We start from the raw sequence: 15,172 nt of genomic DNA, 5'->3' as shown, positions 1-15,172 counted from the left end.
TAAAGGCATGCGCCACCATGCCCAGCTGTTGTTGTTTCTTGAGACATCATCTCGCTATCTGGCCTGAAGCTCTCTGTGTAGACCAGGCTGGCCTTGAACTTATCAAGACCTGCTGCCTTTGCTCTGCCTCCTGAGTGCTGGGATTAAAAGTGTGTACTACCACACTCGGCCTTCTTTGGTCTTTCTGAGTCTACTTTATGACTTGCTACATTGGCCAGTTCAGTTCTCACCAGAAACTGTCTCATTTTACCCTCATGGAATTCTTTACATCCTTGGATACGTGAGTGGCCACTCTGGGCCACACAGCAGCCTCTCAAGCTCTGTACTTTCCAGAAGACAGAACTGTAATTTCTTCTGATTCTCTCCTGTCCTAGGTCACTCTGTGAACAAGATGCGTAGGCACTCGGACCCAGAGGTGGCTTGTCTCGCCAAAGAAGTTTACACTGAGTGGAAAACTTTCATTGAAAAACATCTGGACAGGCCTTCTATTGAAGTCCGAAGTGATCCCAAAACTGAATCATTTAGAAAAAATGCCCAGAAATTACTTTCGGAAGCTTTGGAGTTGAAGGTAAGGCCTTGCTTGAAATGCGATTGTGTGGCTCCTCATTAAATGAGCCTGTGTTTTCACAATGAGCTCTCATTGTCATGCAGGCTAGTCGGCACTTGTTCTTGGGGCTAGAGACTGTCTAACAGTGAAGAGCCAGTGGCTCACGCCTTTAATCTCAGCACTGTGAGTTCGAGGACAGCCTGGTCTACAAAGTGAGTCCAGGACAGCCAAGCCAAGGCTGCACAGAGAAACCCTGTCTCAAAAAACAAAACAACAAAACAGTTAAGAGTACCGCTTAATGCTTTTGCCAAGGACTCAGGTTTGATTCCCAGCACCCCACTGGGAGGCTCACAGCCAGCTGCATAACTACAGCTCCGGGGAATCTGACTCCATCTTCTGGCCTTTTAGGCACTCACAGTGCACAGGCACATACATAAAAATTTAGATTCTGGATTTGTCTCATTTGGGGAGACGATGTTGCGTGCTGGCTTTGGAATTCCCCAGGCTTGGTTCCTCATGTGCCTCAGGAACATTCCTCAGAGCCCCTGGGGCTTGCTCTCACCTGGGAAGGGAGAAGCCTACCACCTAAGTTCTTGGCAAAGTTAAATAAACCATTTATATAAAGGAATAGCCTGTGGTGCCTGCTGGTAATTTAGTGGTTGGGAGGTGGTGGCACACTCGGGGGTAGAGGCACTTGGATGTCTGTGAGTTCAAGGCCAGCCTCATCTACAGAGCAAGTTCCAAGACAGCAAAGGCTGCATGGAGAAACCCTGTCTTACAAAAACTCCCTTCCTTCAGCATTTGTCAGGACCTGTCCTTTCAGACCTGTGGCGTAAAATCAACTCAACAGACATATTCCCTGTTCCCCACAGCCAGAAGCCCAGGTGATAGTACTGGTTTGAGGTGTACGTGCTGGAAAAGACTTTGCTCATCTATAATAATATTAATTATGAGACAGGTGTGGTGGCGCACACCTTTAACCCCAGCACTCGGGAGGCAGAGGCAGAGGGATCGCTGTGAGTTCGAGGCCAGCCTGATCTACAGAGTGAGTTCAAGACAGCCAGGCCTACTCAGAGAAACCCAGTCTCGAAAAAAATTTTTTTTAAAAAATAAAGGAGCTAATATTATGAGAAAGCAGATATGTGGCACCTATATTTTCCCTGTTGTAAGTTCTCCTTATTGAAATAGGCTAAAAGAATAAATTAGCAAACACAGGGATCTGAGACTGGCAAGATGGTTCCCTGGGTGAAGGCACTGGCAGTCTGAGCTTGACACTTTAACCAGATCCCAGAACTGTATCTAAAGGTGGAAGGAGAGCTGACTCCACAAAAGTGTTCCCTGACCTTGGTGTGGATGCCTTGCCACGTGTGCCCCCCCCCACCACCACCTTGGTGTGGATGCCTTGCCACGTGTGCCCCCCGACCTTGGCATGGATGCCTTGCCACGTGTGCCCCCCACCTTGGCGTGGCTGCCTTGCCACATGTGTCCACCCCCGACCTTGGTGTGGATGCCTTGCCACGTGTGTCCCCCATACACACATCACGCTCACGCCCTCCGCGCTGGCAAATGACAGCAAAAACTTTCAAGGAAGGAATTGAGAGTGTGACTTAGGTGCTAGATCTGTCCCTGTGTTTCCTTTCTGTCTCAATTATTTATCCATGAAAGAAAGCAAATGGACTTACTATGTATTATTTACACTTTTAAAAGAAAGACTTGGTTTGCTTGTTTGTTTGTTTTAATGCTAACTTAAAATATCAAATGAAAAAGATACAGAAAGGAAAAAACAGTCACCAGATGCCACCTCGACATAATGTTGTTAGCATTGTGGTGCATTTCCTTTTATGGTGAATTATTATTGTTTTTAAATGAGATGTCATACAAGCTATGGTGATCCAGGATTTATTTATGGCAAATTATTTGCCGAATTGTCCCATAAGATATTTTATTGATTATTCAAATAACATCCCAGAAAATTGACCTAACTATTTCCATCTGGGTTGTCTCTTGACCCTTGCTCAATCTCAGTTAGTGTCATCTTGTATACCCCATTCTATACATCTTTATTTTCATGTGTATGGCCTTTCCTGTCAGTCTGATAGCTCAGATGCTGTACTGTGAGATAGCCTAACTGTTCTTAAAGGAAGTTTTGATATGAATAGTGAAGAGAGAAAATGTGAAAGCTGTAAACCATTTTCCGGAATATCGATTAGCCAACAGACTCAGTATTTTAAATAAAGCTTATTTTTTTAAATAAACTAGAATTGTTGCCGAAACATACAGTGCCGTCTGTAAAACGTAGTTAATGTGGTGGTAAATACCAGTTCCCTGTGGTATCTTTTTAAGTAAATGATAATAACGAAGCCATGCTTGTAAGGATTAATGAGCAGTTTGCCTGCTATATTAAACTCCATAATAATTATCCTTTTAGTTTATCCATTAATTATCCTTTAAATGGCACATCAAGTGGTAAGCACTCAAGTGTTACAAAGCGAAGTTTAAAAAGTGATACATTCGTTAGTGCTTTCCAACGTAATTGGAAAAAATACCAGGTTCAGTATAGCTAAATGGTTTTGTTCCCAAAGAGTAAATTTCAAAAATGTAAAGTATGCACCGTACTTTCTTGCCCCTCCTCCCCCAAAAGCCTGTCTACCTTGCATCAACAGCCTTTGATGCTATTTTTGTTAGTTTAGTGTATCCAAAAAATCAATACAAATCCTTTTACATAATTACAGAGGTTAACCTTCGCAATCGAGGTAAATCCATGACCCGCCTAATCCTAATCTTTGAAAGTAACCATTGTTGGTTGCGTCCACATCAGGCATGGGGGCCATGAATGTGCCTTACACGCAGTGGCCACTCCGAGTTCCCAGCCCAGTGACTGAAACTTTTCCAATTCATCCTAGCATGTGTTTTTGCAAATCCCGAGGCTCCCGTGTTTCTGTTTCGGTTCATGCTTTCACTGTGAATGTCGCGTGACGAGTGTGCTCCGCCAAAGGTTCTCTCTTTATCACGCTGCAGAATTTGCTTTCCATGTTCATGGATCACTTCCTTGTTCCTGGAAGAATGAACCAGATGAATAAAATCGCCGTCGCGGTTGCTGAAGCCCAGACCCCGTTCCCTTTACTCTCCCCCTTCCCGGTCTTCTTTGTTCGTCCCTGTCGTTAGATCTTTCCTCATATGAGCATCCCCGTAGTGTCACTCCCTTACTTCCCCTTCCTCATTATCCACTCTCCTTCCTACCTCACAGCCTGGGATCATTTTCCTATTATGTCATTAAAAAAATGAACCTGATTCTAAAGTGAGCCATATCATTAAGCGTTGGGACCCTGGCTGGTGGCCCAGTTGGATGCAGATGGTGCTAATGAGGTCCAGCTCGGGTATGTCATCACATGGGACTGTTAGGGTTTGGGCTTTTTTTTTTCCTTCGTTTAATGGATTCAAACTGTACCCCTGGCTTTGACAGCCCCCTCACAAATGTATCCAGTGGTCAAAAAGAAGTTGGGGACCATATACAAATCTAGTCGTGGTGAGGTTTGCCCCCAGTGAATATTCAGTTCGACAGCTATGGGATCTGCTAGGTGCCGGGGGAGGGAGAACACATGCATAAAGAAGTGCCTCCTTATCCTAAAAAGCTCACTCCCCCTCCCCCAAGTGTAGTGCCCGTGAGTGACTAATAGAACTACAAGGCAGGTGGAGAGAGTGGTCCTTGGGAGCAGTTGCTGTGCACACACAACAGCATCATCTGGGAATTTGAGACGGTTTCATGAAAGAGATGGCAGGTGAGCTCGCTGTTATAAGAGGGGTAGAATTTTTTTTTTTGGTTTTTCGAGACAGGGTTTCTCTGTGTAGCCTTGGCCATCCTGGACTCACTTTGTAGACCAGGCTGGCCTCGAACTCACAGCGATCCGCCTGCCTCTGCCTCCCGAGTGCTGGGATTAAATAAGAGGGGTAGAATTTTATGAACTAGAAAACACAAATAAGCCAGGTGCAATGGCGCACGCCTGTGATCTCACTACTCAGGGAGGCAGAGGCAGGTGGGTCTCTGTGAGTTTGAGGCCAGCCTTGTCTACAAAGTGAGTTCAAGACAGCCAAGGCTACACAAAGAAACCCTGTCTTGGGGGGGGGGGGAGGACCTCTAATTTACTGCTGTGGGAATGATACTGTTAAAAGAACAGGAAACAAGGGAGTTATAAATGGAGAGAAAAGATAGTCGTTCAACAGGTATTTGTTAGGCACTTACTACATACCTGCACCTGAGCTGGGCACAGAAAATGAGGAACTGAGTCCTGTGTATGATGTCAGCCCCAGAGGCGCCCTCAGTCTGCTGGGGAATAGACCAGCCCACAGTTAGAGTAGCACGTGTAGGTTTTGCGCCGAGGGTAAGCTCAGGTGAGTTTACAGACGTGGCGACTGAATACGGTGCCGTCTCTTGCCAGGCCCACTCCTCTGAGAGCACTGCTTGCTGTCCTGTATCTTCCCCCAGCACTAGTTGGCCCAGAACTGGACAACTGAATAATAAACACGCCCCACCCAAAGGCTCATAGAGAGAGAAGGCAGCAAATCAGAGTGCCCATCGCTCGGAAATAGCCAAGAAAACAGCACAGGCGTTGAAACAGAAGTGTGGTTATGGGGTGACCTGGCCATACGGCCCCTTGGTTGTCTGTGCTAGGTGCCATCTCCTTTCCAGACCGTGATTAGCATGTTGTGGGAGGAGAGAAGTGGGCTGCAAGAGTTGGCGTGGACATGGTGCAGGGAGGGGAGCAGAGTCCAGTGGGACAGAGGCCTGTCTCGTTTGCCCCATGTTGCTGTGGTAGACACTGACAGAGGGAAGGGGTTATTTGGCTTACACGGCCCAATCTGACGGAGCCATTCCCTCAACAGAGGTCCCCTCTTCCTGGATGACCCTAGCTTGTGTCAAGTGACAAAGAACCAGCCAGCACGGAGACCGTGAGCGATGCAGGCAGGATCTGGTGGCTGCCTCAGCTTTGGGGGTGCGTCTTGCCCCCATTCTCATTCAGCAGATGTACCTCACAGCAAAATCCCTTTTCCTCATGGTCCCAAAGAGACTCTGAGTCGTTCACCCAGAAGCACCCATCTTTCTTCGCCTAAAGCACCAGGTTGGGACCCGCTGGAAGGGTCAGCACCGAGTGGGTTTGGGTCAGTCAAAAGTAACCTTCACTTGGTGCGGTAAACTTGAACAGAGCAGTGCATGATGGGCTTTAGAAATGGCACCGAGATTTTCCTTATGTCTTTACTCTGATTGGCCTGGATTTAGCAAGAAGCATGAGACTTGCTAGACCTCCATGCTTTTCCCATCACACCCTGGCTTGGCACCTGGCGTGCCGCCCAGGTCTGGGGTCTGTTTTGCTGCTTGCTTGTATTTTGAACTTTCCATGAAGCTCGGGCTAGCCTTGAACTTGAGCTTGTCGTGCCTTGGCCTCTTAAGAGTAGGATATCACCTCCTGCCTGGCTCTGATGCCCTCTGTGTATGTCATTTGTGTTACATGCTTGCTATACACACACACACACACACACACACACACACACACACACACACACACACACCTTGTGTTTTGCATAGTATGTGCTGGCTAAAATACCCCCTCCAAAGTCACCTATGGGCAAGCCTGGAGGGCATTTTCTTAATTAGTGAGTGATGTAGGAAGGTCCTGTCCACCATAAGTGGTGCCACCCCTGGTGCTTGTGGTCGTGGGTGATAGAAAGCAGGCTGAGCAGGCCAGTGAGCAGCGCCTCTCCGTGGTCTCTGCATCGGCGTCTGCCTCCAGGTTCCTGACTTCTTTTGATGATGAACAAAGATTGGAAGTGTAAGCCAAATAAACCCTTTCCTGCCCGAAGCTGCTTCGGTCATGGTGTTTATCACAGGGGTAGAAATCCTTACCAAGCCGGGCATGCTAGCCCACACTAAGTGCCTGGGAAGGACTTAAGAGGAAAGAGGGAGTGAGAAATAAAAATGTGTTCTGGGTTATGAATATAGCTCAGTGCTGCAGCATATGCCTGGGATGTGTAAGGTCCCAAGTTCAATTTCCAGTATCAATCAATCAATCAATCGTATTCCTATTTTTGAAGAACTTCTTTCTAGGGGTACTGCAATATATTATAACCAAGAGACACAGAGGACTTTGTTGTGACCTAAAGAACTCTGAGGCCTTTGCACTAAGTTTTTTCGGAGTGGGGTTGGGGTGGGCTGTTTGCTTAATCTTCACATACCAGGACAGCAGTGTCACTTAGTTAAGGTTACTGTTGCTGTGATAAAACACCGACCAAAAACAGCTTGAGGAGGAAAGGATTTATTTAGCTTACATATCTTGAATCACAGTTCATTGAGGGAGGTCAAGGCAGAGACTCAAATAGGGCAGGAACCTGGAGGCAGGAGCCGATGCAGAGGCCATGGAGGGGTGCAGGAGCTGATGCAGAGGCCATGGAGGGGTGCAGGAGCTGATGCAGAGGCCATGGAGGGGTACAGGGGCTGATGCAGAGGCTACGGAGGGGTGCAGGAGCTGATACAGAGGCCATGGAGGGGTGCAGGGGCTGATGCAGAGGCCATGGGCTGCTTACTGGCCTGCTTGCTCCCCCACGGCTTTTGCTCACCTTGCTTGCTTTTTTGTTTTGTTTTTGTTTTGTTTTTCAAGACAGCATTTCTCGGTGTAGCCTTGGCTGTCCTGGACTCACTTTGTAGACTAGGCTGGCCTCGAACTCACAGCAATCTGCCTGCTGAGTGCTGGGATTAAAGGCATGCGCCACCACACCCAGCTCACCCTGCTTTCGAATAGAACTCCAGACCACCAACCCAGGGTGGTGCCACCCACAGTGGACTGGACCCTGCCATCTCAATCACAAAATAAAAATTGTCCTGCAGCCAGGTGTGGTGGTGCACGCCTTTAATCCCAGCACTTGGGAGACAGAGGTAGACAGATAGATCACTGTGACTTCAAGGCCAGCCTGGTCTACAGAGTGGAGTTCCAGGACAGCCAAGGCTACACAGAGAAACTCTGTCTCAAAAATCTGAGAAGAGAAAAGAAAAGATCCCACGGGCTTGCCTGCAGCCTAATCTTATGCAGGTGTTTTCTTAGTTGCTCCTTCCTTTAGGTGATTAGCATGTGTTAAATTGACATAAGCCAGCTAACACAGAGTGTGATTCTTAGGGCAAGGCGGTTTTTGCTAGTAGGAGATGGTCTGAAGCAGTGGGTATACCTGGATGTCCCTGACCAGCCACCCAGGCTGGCCTGGATCCACGGGGGACACGGGTCCTCATCTGCTTCTTTTAGGTCTGGGAACTCGTGCTAGCTTGCACCTGAGGCAGATCACCCTGCCACTGCTCCAGACCCCAAAGAGTTGGCCTGCCCTGCTCAGCCTTCTGGGAGTGTCTCAGCGCTGAAAGGAAGACAAGTGAATCTGGAGCCATGGCTGAGTCCGGCCCTGCCTCTTCAGTTGTGAGATCCTGACCCCCCTGTGCCTTGGAGTGTCTTCCTCAGATGTAAAACGTAACAATCAGCTACAAATATTAAACGTGAACATGATTTATAAACTGCTCTGTATGCGCCTCAGGATCCAGAGCAGCATTTCTGAAACGTTACACAAAGTTAAAAGGCACTTTTAAAACAAAGAAGTCCTCACCGTCGCATCATTACTCTGATTTATTGTCCTTGGGCCCCGCTTCCTGGTTGGTAAGGCACGGGGCCTGGTGCCGGTTGCTTAGTTCTGCCCGGTTTCCTGTTATAATGGCAAATATTACCACCCGGCAGGGGTTGTGAATGAGGTCCCTGTCACAAAGCACATGGCCTTGTTCCTTAATTGCCAGGGTGGAATTAATTTGCTCTTCCTGTTTCTCTTGTGACAGGAAGTAGATGTCCTTGAATTTCAGTTGATTAATGGAGGCCCCAGAGCAGAGTGGGCCAGCCTCTCCTGCTTTTAATCCTTAAGCAATGCAAGGCCCTAATTTGATAATTTTGCTGTTTTTCAGATGGATCACCTACTGGTTGAAAATATTGAACGGGAAACGTTTCATCTCTGCTCCCGGCTCATTAACGCGCCATACCGGAGGACGGTGCGGGCTCTGGTCTTCACATTAAAGCACCGAGCTGAGATCCGGGAGCAGGTGAAGAGCGGGGCGCTGCCGGTCGGCACGTTTGTACAGACCCACAAAAAGTGACCCGAGGACCGGGCCCAGCGCTGGGCCTCGCTCACCATTCAAAGACTCTTTTGAGTTTGGGTGGTACGGGTGTCGGCTGTGCTGGATATTCCCACGGTGCCATTCCCTCAGACAGACCGTGGGGGAGCGCTGGGAGATGGGCCTGTGGGAGCGGCTTCATTAGCTGCCTCGCGCTGGCGCTGACGGATGGATGGACGCACGCACAGGGCTGTCACTAGGAAGCGCCATCCAGTTGCCGCCACCCAACACAATGGAAGGGTGACAGGTTTCACTGTGAGCTTGCCAAGGACACCTCTAAACTCCCCCCATGTCAGGCAGATGAAGTTACCACTTTATTTCGCCACCCTGCAGGTAACTGAAACTCAATTACCGCTGCTGCTCACTCGGTTCCGTCCCCCTGAGTTTAGACAGCTCGGATGCCTCTCAGAACTCCCCTGTCTGTTCTCTTTGCTCTACCCCAGGGGTGAGCCCGCTGGAGCCCGCGACCAGCCCTGCTTGCCAGCGCTCACTTATCTGAGCCTTTCAGCTCTTCCGGGAAGACCTTCGGGGATGGGCTCCTGAGCCCCCATGCTGAGACTTCTAATGAGGAGCTGGCCCGAAGCTCCCCTGCACCTCAGGCTTTATTTGAATACAGGCTCTGTAGAAGATGCATAATGAAATCTCTCTCTTGCAGTGACTTACTACAGTAGGGGGAAAAAAGATGCCTACGTGAAGATTTTCAATGAAATACTTGTATACAGGTCTGCTTGGATGGTTAGGTAAATGATAGTTGCTCTTTAAAAAGTAATAATAAACTGAGATGTGCTAAAAAAAAAAAACAAGAAGTGCGGTTTCCTCATTGAGCTGAGCGTGGTGGCTCCTGCCTGTAGTCCCAGCATTTGGGATTCTGAGGCAGAAGGATTGCCATGAGGTGAGGCCAGCTGGGACTCTAATGGCTTCCAAGCCAGCCAGGGCTGCATAGCAAGACAGTCTCAAAACAACAAAACAAAAAACAAAACAAAAAAAAGGGTGGTTGAGAGAGGGTGGGCAGAGCAAATGGCATTCTGGGTTAGAAAAGGGTACAGTTGGTAAAGTTACTGGTAGGACAAAAATGGAAGGAGGCCCAGGTGTTGTGGTGTATACCTTCTTTCCTAGCACTGCAGAAACAGGCAGGTGGGTAGATCCCTGGGAGTTCAGGTCAGCCTGATCTACACAGCAACTTCCAAGATAACCAGGTCTACAGAGTGAGAGCCTGTCTCAAAGTACACAGAACCTGAGGGAGATAGCAAGACCCAAGGAAGGCTGGGGACTAAAGCGTGTGGGAACACATTTCCAGGATGAAGGGACGGAGAGTACGGCAGAAGTGGCTGTCCAGAGGAGAGGGGATTGGCTGGAAAGAGAGGATGGAAGGCAAGGGGCTGATAGCACCTGCATGGCAAGAGTTACCTGGTCTGGCACGATCAATGTGGGTCTTGTAGTTCTTCGAGCCTGTTCACTTCTCTTGCTCGTTCTATTAAGGATTGTTTTCTCAGCCGTGGGCCCCACTGGATACCCAGCACCGGCTACAGGTGAAACCTGGGCTCACAGCAGCAGCATCTTGTTCAGTTTCCCCACTGAAACCTGGGGACCAGCCTGGCTCCACAGCTCTCTCCCTTGGCAGCCCTGATGGTTTTCTTTCCCGGGTACTTTTAGACTCTTTTACCTCGTCTCCATCACCAGTACTACAGTACTTTTAGCCTAGATGACTGTATAGTCTCCTACCTTACCCTCTTCAGATTTGTCTCTCTGCTATAAACAAACTAGTATGTCAAAGCTGGAAACACCAGCATCAGTCCCCAGTAAAATCCAACAGGAGCCCTGTCACTGGAGGAGGAACCCTCCCCCCACCCCCACCCCCAGCATCTCGGTGCTGCTGGTGGGGCTGGCTGTGGTCCAGTGTTGTGCTCCTGTGCTCTCCCCTCCCTCCCGTCCCCTCCCACATCAGGTGGTGGCTGCTAGTCTGCTCCCTGCCAGGTTTCTTGAAGCCACTGAGAGGGCCTCACAGGCTCTCTGCCCTTCTGGAGTGCTACTCTGCCTGGCTCCTTTCCCAGCTCCTGGTCTGTGCTCTGTTCTAGCCTGGGCATGCGGTCTGTGGGTAAGTTTATGACTCTGCCCGCCCCCCAACTGGCCTGAGCCTTTCTTGCTGCCAGAGATCTTCTTTTCCTGTGCATCTTCAGCACCTACAAGATTTGTCCACAGTATGGCCAATCACTTTTGGGGGAATAAACGTATGTTCAGATGTCTCTGCCCATCACGGTTCCCCTATAGTCTGTTATCTGCCAGTGGCTGAAATATGAGCCTTTAAAAATGCAAAGCCAACCGTGTCCCTCCTGTGCTCAATCCAGTGGCTTCCATTTCATTTGCTGTAAAATCCTAATCTCCTTCTATGTTACAGGGTTCCAAACGCCCTTGCTCCTGGATGACTCTTTGACCTCTCTTCCCACAATCCCTTTCTCAGGCTTTACTGGCTAGAATAATAACCACCCACTCACCACGCACCCAGCGCCACTGTTTCTACACATATACCAAGCATGCCTCGGCCTCAGGGCCTTTGCACTTACTGTTCGGACCCTGGGCGTTACCACCCTCACTGGACACATCTCCATTTCTATTTTTTGTAGATTTGCCTTCCCTGGTGGGCATCGGTATAAATTTTCTTTCCAATACTCTGTAGCACTTTTAACCTGGGCTGGGCCTGAGGGCGTAGTGCATGGTAGAGTGCTGGCCCAGCTTGTGCGAGGCCCTGAGTTTGTTTGGTCCCCAAATGTTGCAAAACAGAGAGCCTGCCTTCTTTGCTGGTCACTCTCCGGTAGTTATTTCATGTGTCTGTTGTAGGATGGTCTTGCGATGCAGCCCACACAGGCCTGAAACTTGAGCTCCTCCTGCCTCAGCCCTTTACATGTGAGGCTTTTTAACCAAATTTTTCTTTTCTCTCTTTTATTTTTTGGAGTTTGAGACAGGGTTTCTCTGTGTAGCCTTGACTGTCCTGGACTCACTTCTGTAGACCAGGCTGGCCTCGAACTCACGGCGTTCTTTTCTTTTCCTTTTTCTTTTCTTTTTTTTTCTCCAAGACAGGGTTTCTCTGTGTTATCTTGGCGGTTCTAAGCTCGCTTTGTAAAGCAGGCTGGCCTCTGAACTCACAGCGATCCACCTGCCTCTGCCTCCTGAGTGCTGGGCTTTTGTTGATTTGTTTGTTGTTTCTCTCCACTTGGAGAACTTCCGGTTCCTAGAAGCAGTGTTTGTGTTTGCCTCCCTGCTGAGTCTCCAGCACCTGGAACAGAGCCTAGTGGCAGCTAGGTGTCCATAGCTCTTGGTACTATAGTTGAGTGACTAGTTGTGGGCATAGAGCATTCGGTCAAATCAGTCCTTCCTGGAAGGGGGAGGGGGGGGCCTGCATGGGGCGTGGCTGGCTGAGATGCTTACCCTCCTTAGAAAGCAGAGCATGCAAAGTCCCAGAAGAAGAGGTCACTGGCACGTGACAGGTCTAGCTGGCCTGGAGATGACCTGCTTGGGAACAGGAAGCAAGGGCGAGGCTGACGCTTTTGGTCGGGTTGGTGGTAACCGGGTCTATAGAGGAGAAGCGGGGAAGGGGAGAATGGAAACCGGAGGCCCCATTTATAAACAACCCCAGAGTTCTGCCAACTTAGGAGGCCATAGTACGTTGAGAACAAATTGCTTTCTGCCTGAAAGGCTTCAGCGGTGATCGCTGCGCTATAAAATGATTTTAGAGATGTGTCTTGGCGATTGGGGAAGCGGCTGCTGCTGGTGGTGACTGGTCTCTCCTTGGACGCATGCGCAGAATTTCCATGGACGCTAATGGAGCTGCTATGAGCCAGTGGAAGGGGAGGAGGCTGCAGCCAGCTCTGGCCTGGTCACCAGCCCACCTGCCTGCTGAGAAGCACTTGCGGGTTCCAGATGATTAAAAATAAAAGGGTTGCTCCTGGATTGGATGGGAAAGTTAGCTTTAAGTCTGGGTGTTCTGTGTCTAATCCATGTGTTCAGTTGCCTGAGGAACCATACTGTTAGAATCCACCCCACTCATCCTTTTCCAGTGGTTAAATCAAAGTTTTAAGTCCTCCTTTGGGTAGGTACTAAGTGTCCTTATTTTCATTAATTCAGTCAACAAACAAATTGTGTGTGTGTGTGTGTGTGTGTGTGTGTGTGTGTGTGTGTGTTTCATATGCCAAGGAATAGAGTGGCACTGGGATACAGCAGTGAACTCGATGTAATTTCCACTCGAGGGGCTCTCAGTCCAGTGAGGACACAGAAGTAAATAATTACAATGTGGCATATCGGGTGTTTACTGTAGACATTTGTTTTAAATATTGAGGAGGTGGGGAAGGGAGTGATTAGCTCCTCAGAGGAGGAAAGGGTCCTGGAAGAGTTCAGCTCCGCAGCAAGGTGAAGCACAAGCCTTGGTGGTGTGAAAGCCCGGCTCGGTGGTGTGAAAGCCCAGCTCGGTGGTGTGAAAGCCCGGCTCGGTGGTGTGAAGTGTGTGGCTGGTCTCAGGGCAGGGAGAGAGGAGAGGTGCGTGCAGTGTCAGGTTCGTGGAACTGTCTCTGGGGTCCTGAAGGCCTTAGCCAATTGGTCCTTCGGTGTGGGGGACCTGAAAAGGTTTTGAGGAGGCAGTCAAGATAAAATGCCCCTTATGGAAATAGATAAAGAGAAACAGCTTTGAAAAACGCTCAACAACCTAAGGCCAGAGACAGAGAGAGACAGAGAGAGACAGGGAGAGAGAGAGAGACACACACACACACACACACACACACACACACAGAGAGAGAGAGAGAGAGAGAGAGAGAGAGAGAGAGAGAGAGAGAGAGAGAACAACTTTCAGATTCAGCAAATTGGAGACCTTTTTTTTTGACAAATGAAGTTTAGAGTTGCCCAAACAGATATCATTAGGAGTTCCGGGTTTGAAAAATAACAGAAGGCCCGGATAACTCATTTACTGCGTTCAGCGGTGATGGGACAGGCAGCTGGCCTTTTTTCACTTATAGAATATCAGGTTCTTAAACTGGGAGCTGTCAACCTTGGTTTTCTTCTCTGGCCGCCTCGGGCCTCCAAGCTTCGCTCTGAGATGGGCAATGTGTTTTGGATGCGTTTATTGCCGCCACGTGGGACCAGGGTTCAGTCTGTTCCTGCTCATTACCGCAATCAGAAAGCATCTGTCCACCAGGAAAACAAGGCTGGGGAGCTTCCACTGGGCCGGAGAGGCTCAGCCTCGGCTTCAGAGGAGAGCTAGTTGGCTTGGATGACATGGTGTTTCCTTTTAAATTCCCCCCAAACGAACTACTTGCTGTCAGGATTGGACTTATCCATAGGCTGTGTAGTTTGGTCTCCAGATCCAAGAGGACCATGCTGTCCCAGCGATGCTGTTTTTCCATCTTGTCAAAATCATTACATTGGTGCATCGCTGCTGGATTCTTGTGATCCAGGCGCAGAGGTCAGGGGATAAATATGACAGACTCTAGCCTCAAGCTCACAGTCTGGTGAAGAAGATAGGTTGGGGATGTAGGCAGTGTGTGCTCTGGCTTGGGTGTGGAGGCCAGAGTACAGCTTGCAAGACCTGGATCTCTCTTCCCATTGTGTGGGTGCCAGTGATTAAACAGGTCACTGAGCTTGGAAGCAACTGCCCTCACCGTACTCTGAGCCATCTCAGTGGCCCTAAGCAGACCGTGTCTTTCAAAGGCAAATGGTTGTGATTTATGGGAATTCAAGGAAAAGGCAATACCATAGCCAACAAAAATATTTTGCATGCTTAGCTACTGGGTGGCTCGTGCCATCACACATATGTGGAGGCCTTAGGGAGTCGGCTCTTCTCCTTCTACCAGCTCTAGAGGTTGAGCTCAGTTGTCAGGCTTGGCAGCAACCACCTTTACCTGCTGGACCATCTCACATGACCCACCCAACAACAATTTTTAGAAGATGCTCATCCTTCTGGTGGTCAGGATGGCAGCGATGGACGCCATCCTCAGAGTCTTAAGGGCTGGAGGCCTAGAGCTCACCATGGCTCCAATCCATAGCTCTAGCCCCAACCCAAACCTGAGGAGTCCCACCTGACAACAACAAAACCTACTGAGAAGCAGTTTTCTGTCTTGTGTCTGCATCTGGGCCAGATGTGCACATCGACCTGTTCTCGGGTACCAGGTACGCAGCCACTGAGCTGTGTTTTTACTTCCTTCTCTATTGGAAAGGAAGATCAGAAACAGCTCACATACACTGTAAGCATTTACCAGTATATGTTTATGGGTACACATTTACCATTTCACCCAGCCCTCTCCTGATACAGTATGCAATATCCTGCAGTATCCTGCCCAACCTGGACCACATGCTGACCCAGTAGGTGGAACTCACTAGCTAACTGAGCCAGATGAGCAAAAACACTAGTACATCAGAAGTGTGCACTGCAGAGAAGAGAGAACTGTGATTGATGA

The 15,172-nt window shown here is 49.1% G+C and overlaps 2 protein-coding genes across 2 annotated transcripts in view; both read left to right on the top strand.

Moving 5' to 3' along the window:
- TCEANC2 (transcription elongation factor A N-terminal and central domain containing 2) overlaps window positions 1-9,541 on the top strand; it is a 38,809-nt gene extending 29,268 nt beyond the window's left edge. Inside the window, exons 4-5 of the mRNA XM_084785603.1 lie at window positions 375-568; window positions 8,529-9,541. Of these exons, the coding sequence (XP_084641729.1) occupies window positions 375-568; window positions 8,529-8,717 (383 nt within the window). The 3' untranslated portion in view covers window positions 8,718-9,541. The remainder of the gene's footprint in view (window positions 1-374; window positions 569-8,528) is intronic.
- The window catches only part of DIO1 (iodothyronine deiodinase 1), a 365,641-nt gene that overhangs the window by 149,532 nt on the left and 200,937 nt on the right, over window positions 1-15,172 (top strand). The window lies entirely within an intron of this gene.

The sequence above is a fragment of the Acomys minous genome (assembly GCF_964271855.1).
Source record: "Acomys minous genome assembly, chromosome: 6".
NCBI classification, from domain to species: domain Eukaryota; kingdom Metazoa; phylum Chordata; class Mammalia; order Rodentia; family Muridae; genus Acomys; species Acomys minous.
The sequence above is the reverse complement of the archived record's forward strand: the minus strand, read 5'-3'. Positions and strand labels throughout refer to the sequence as shown.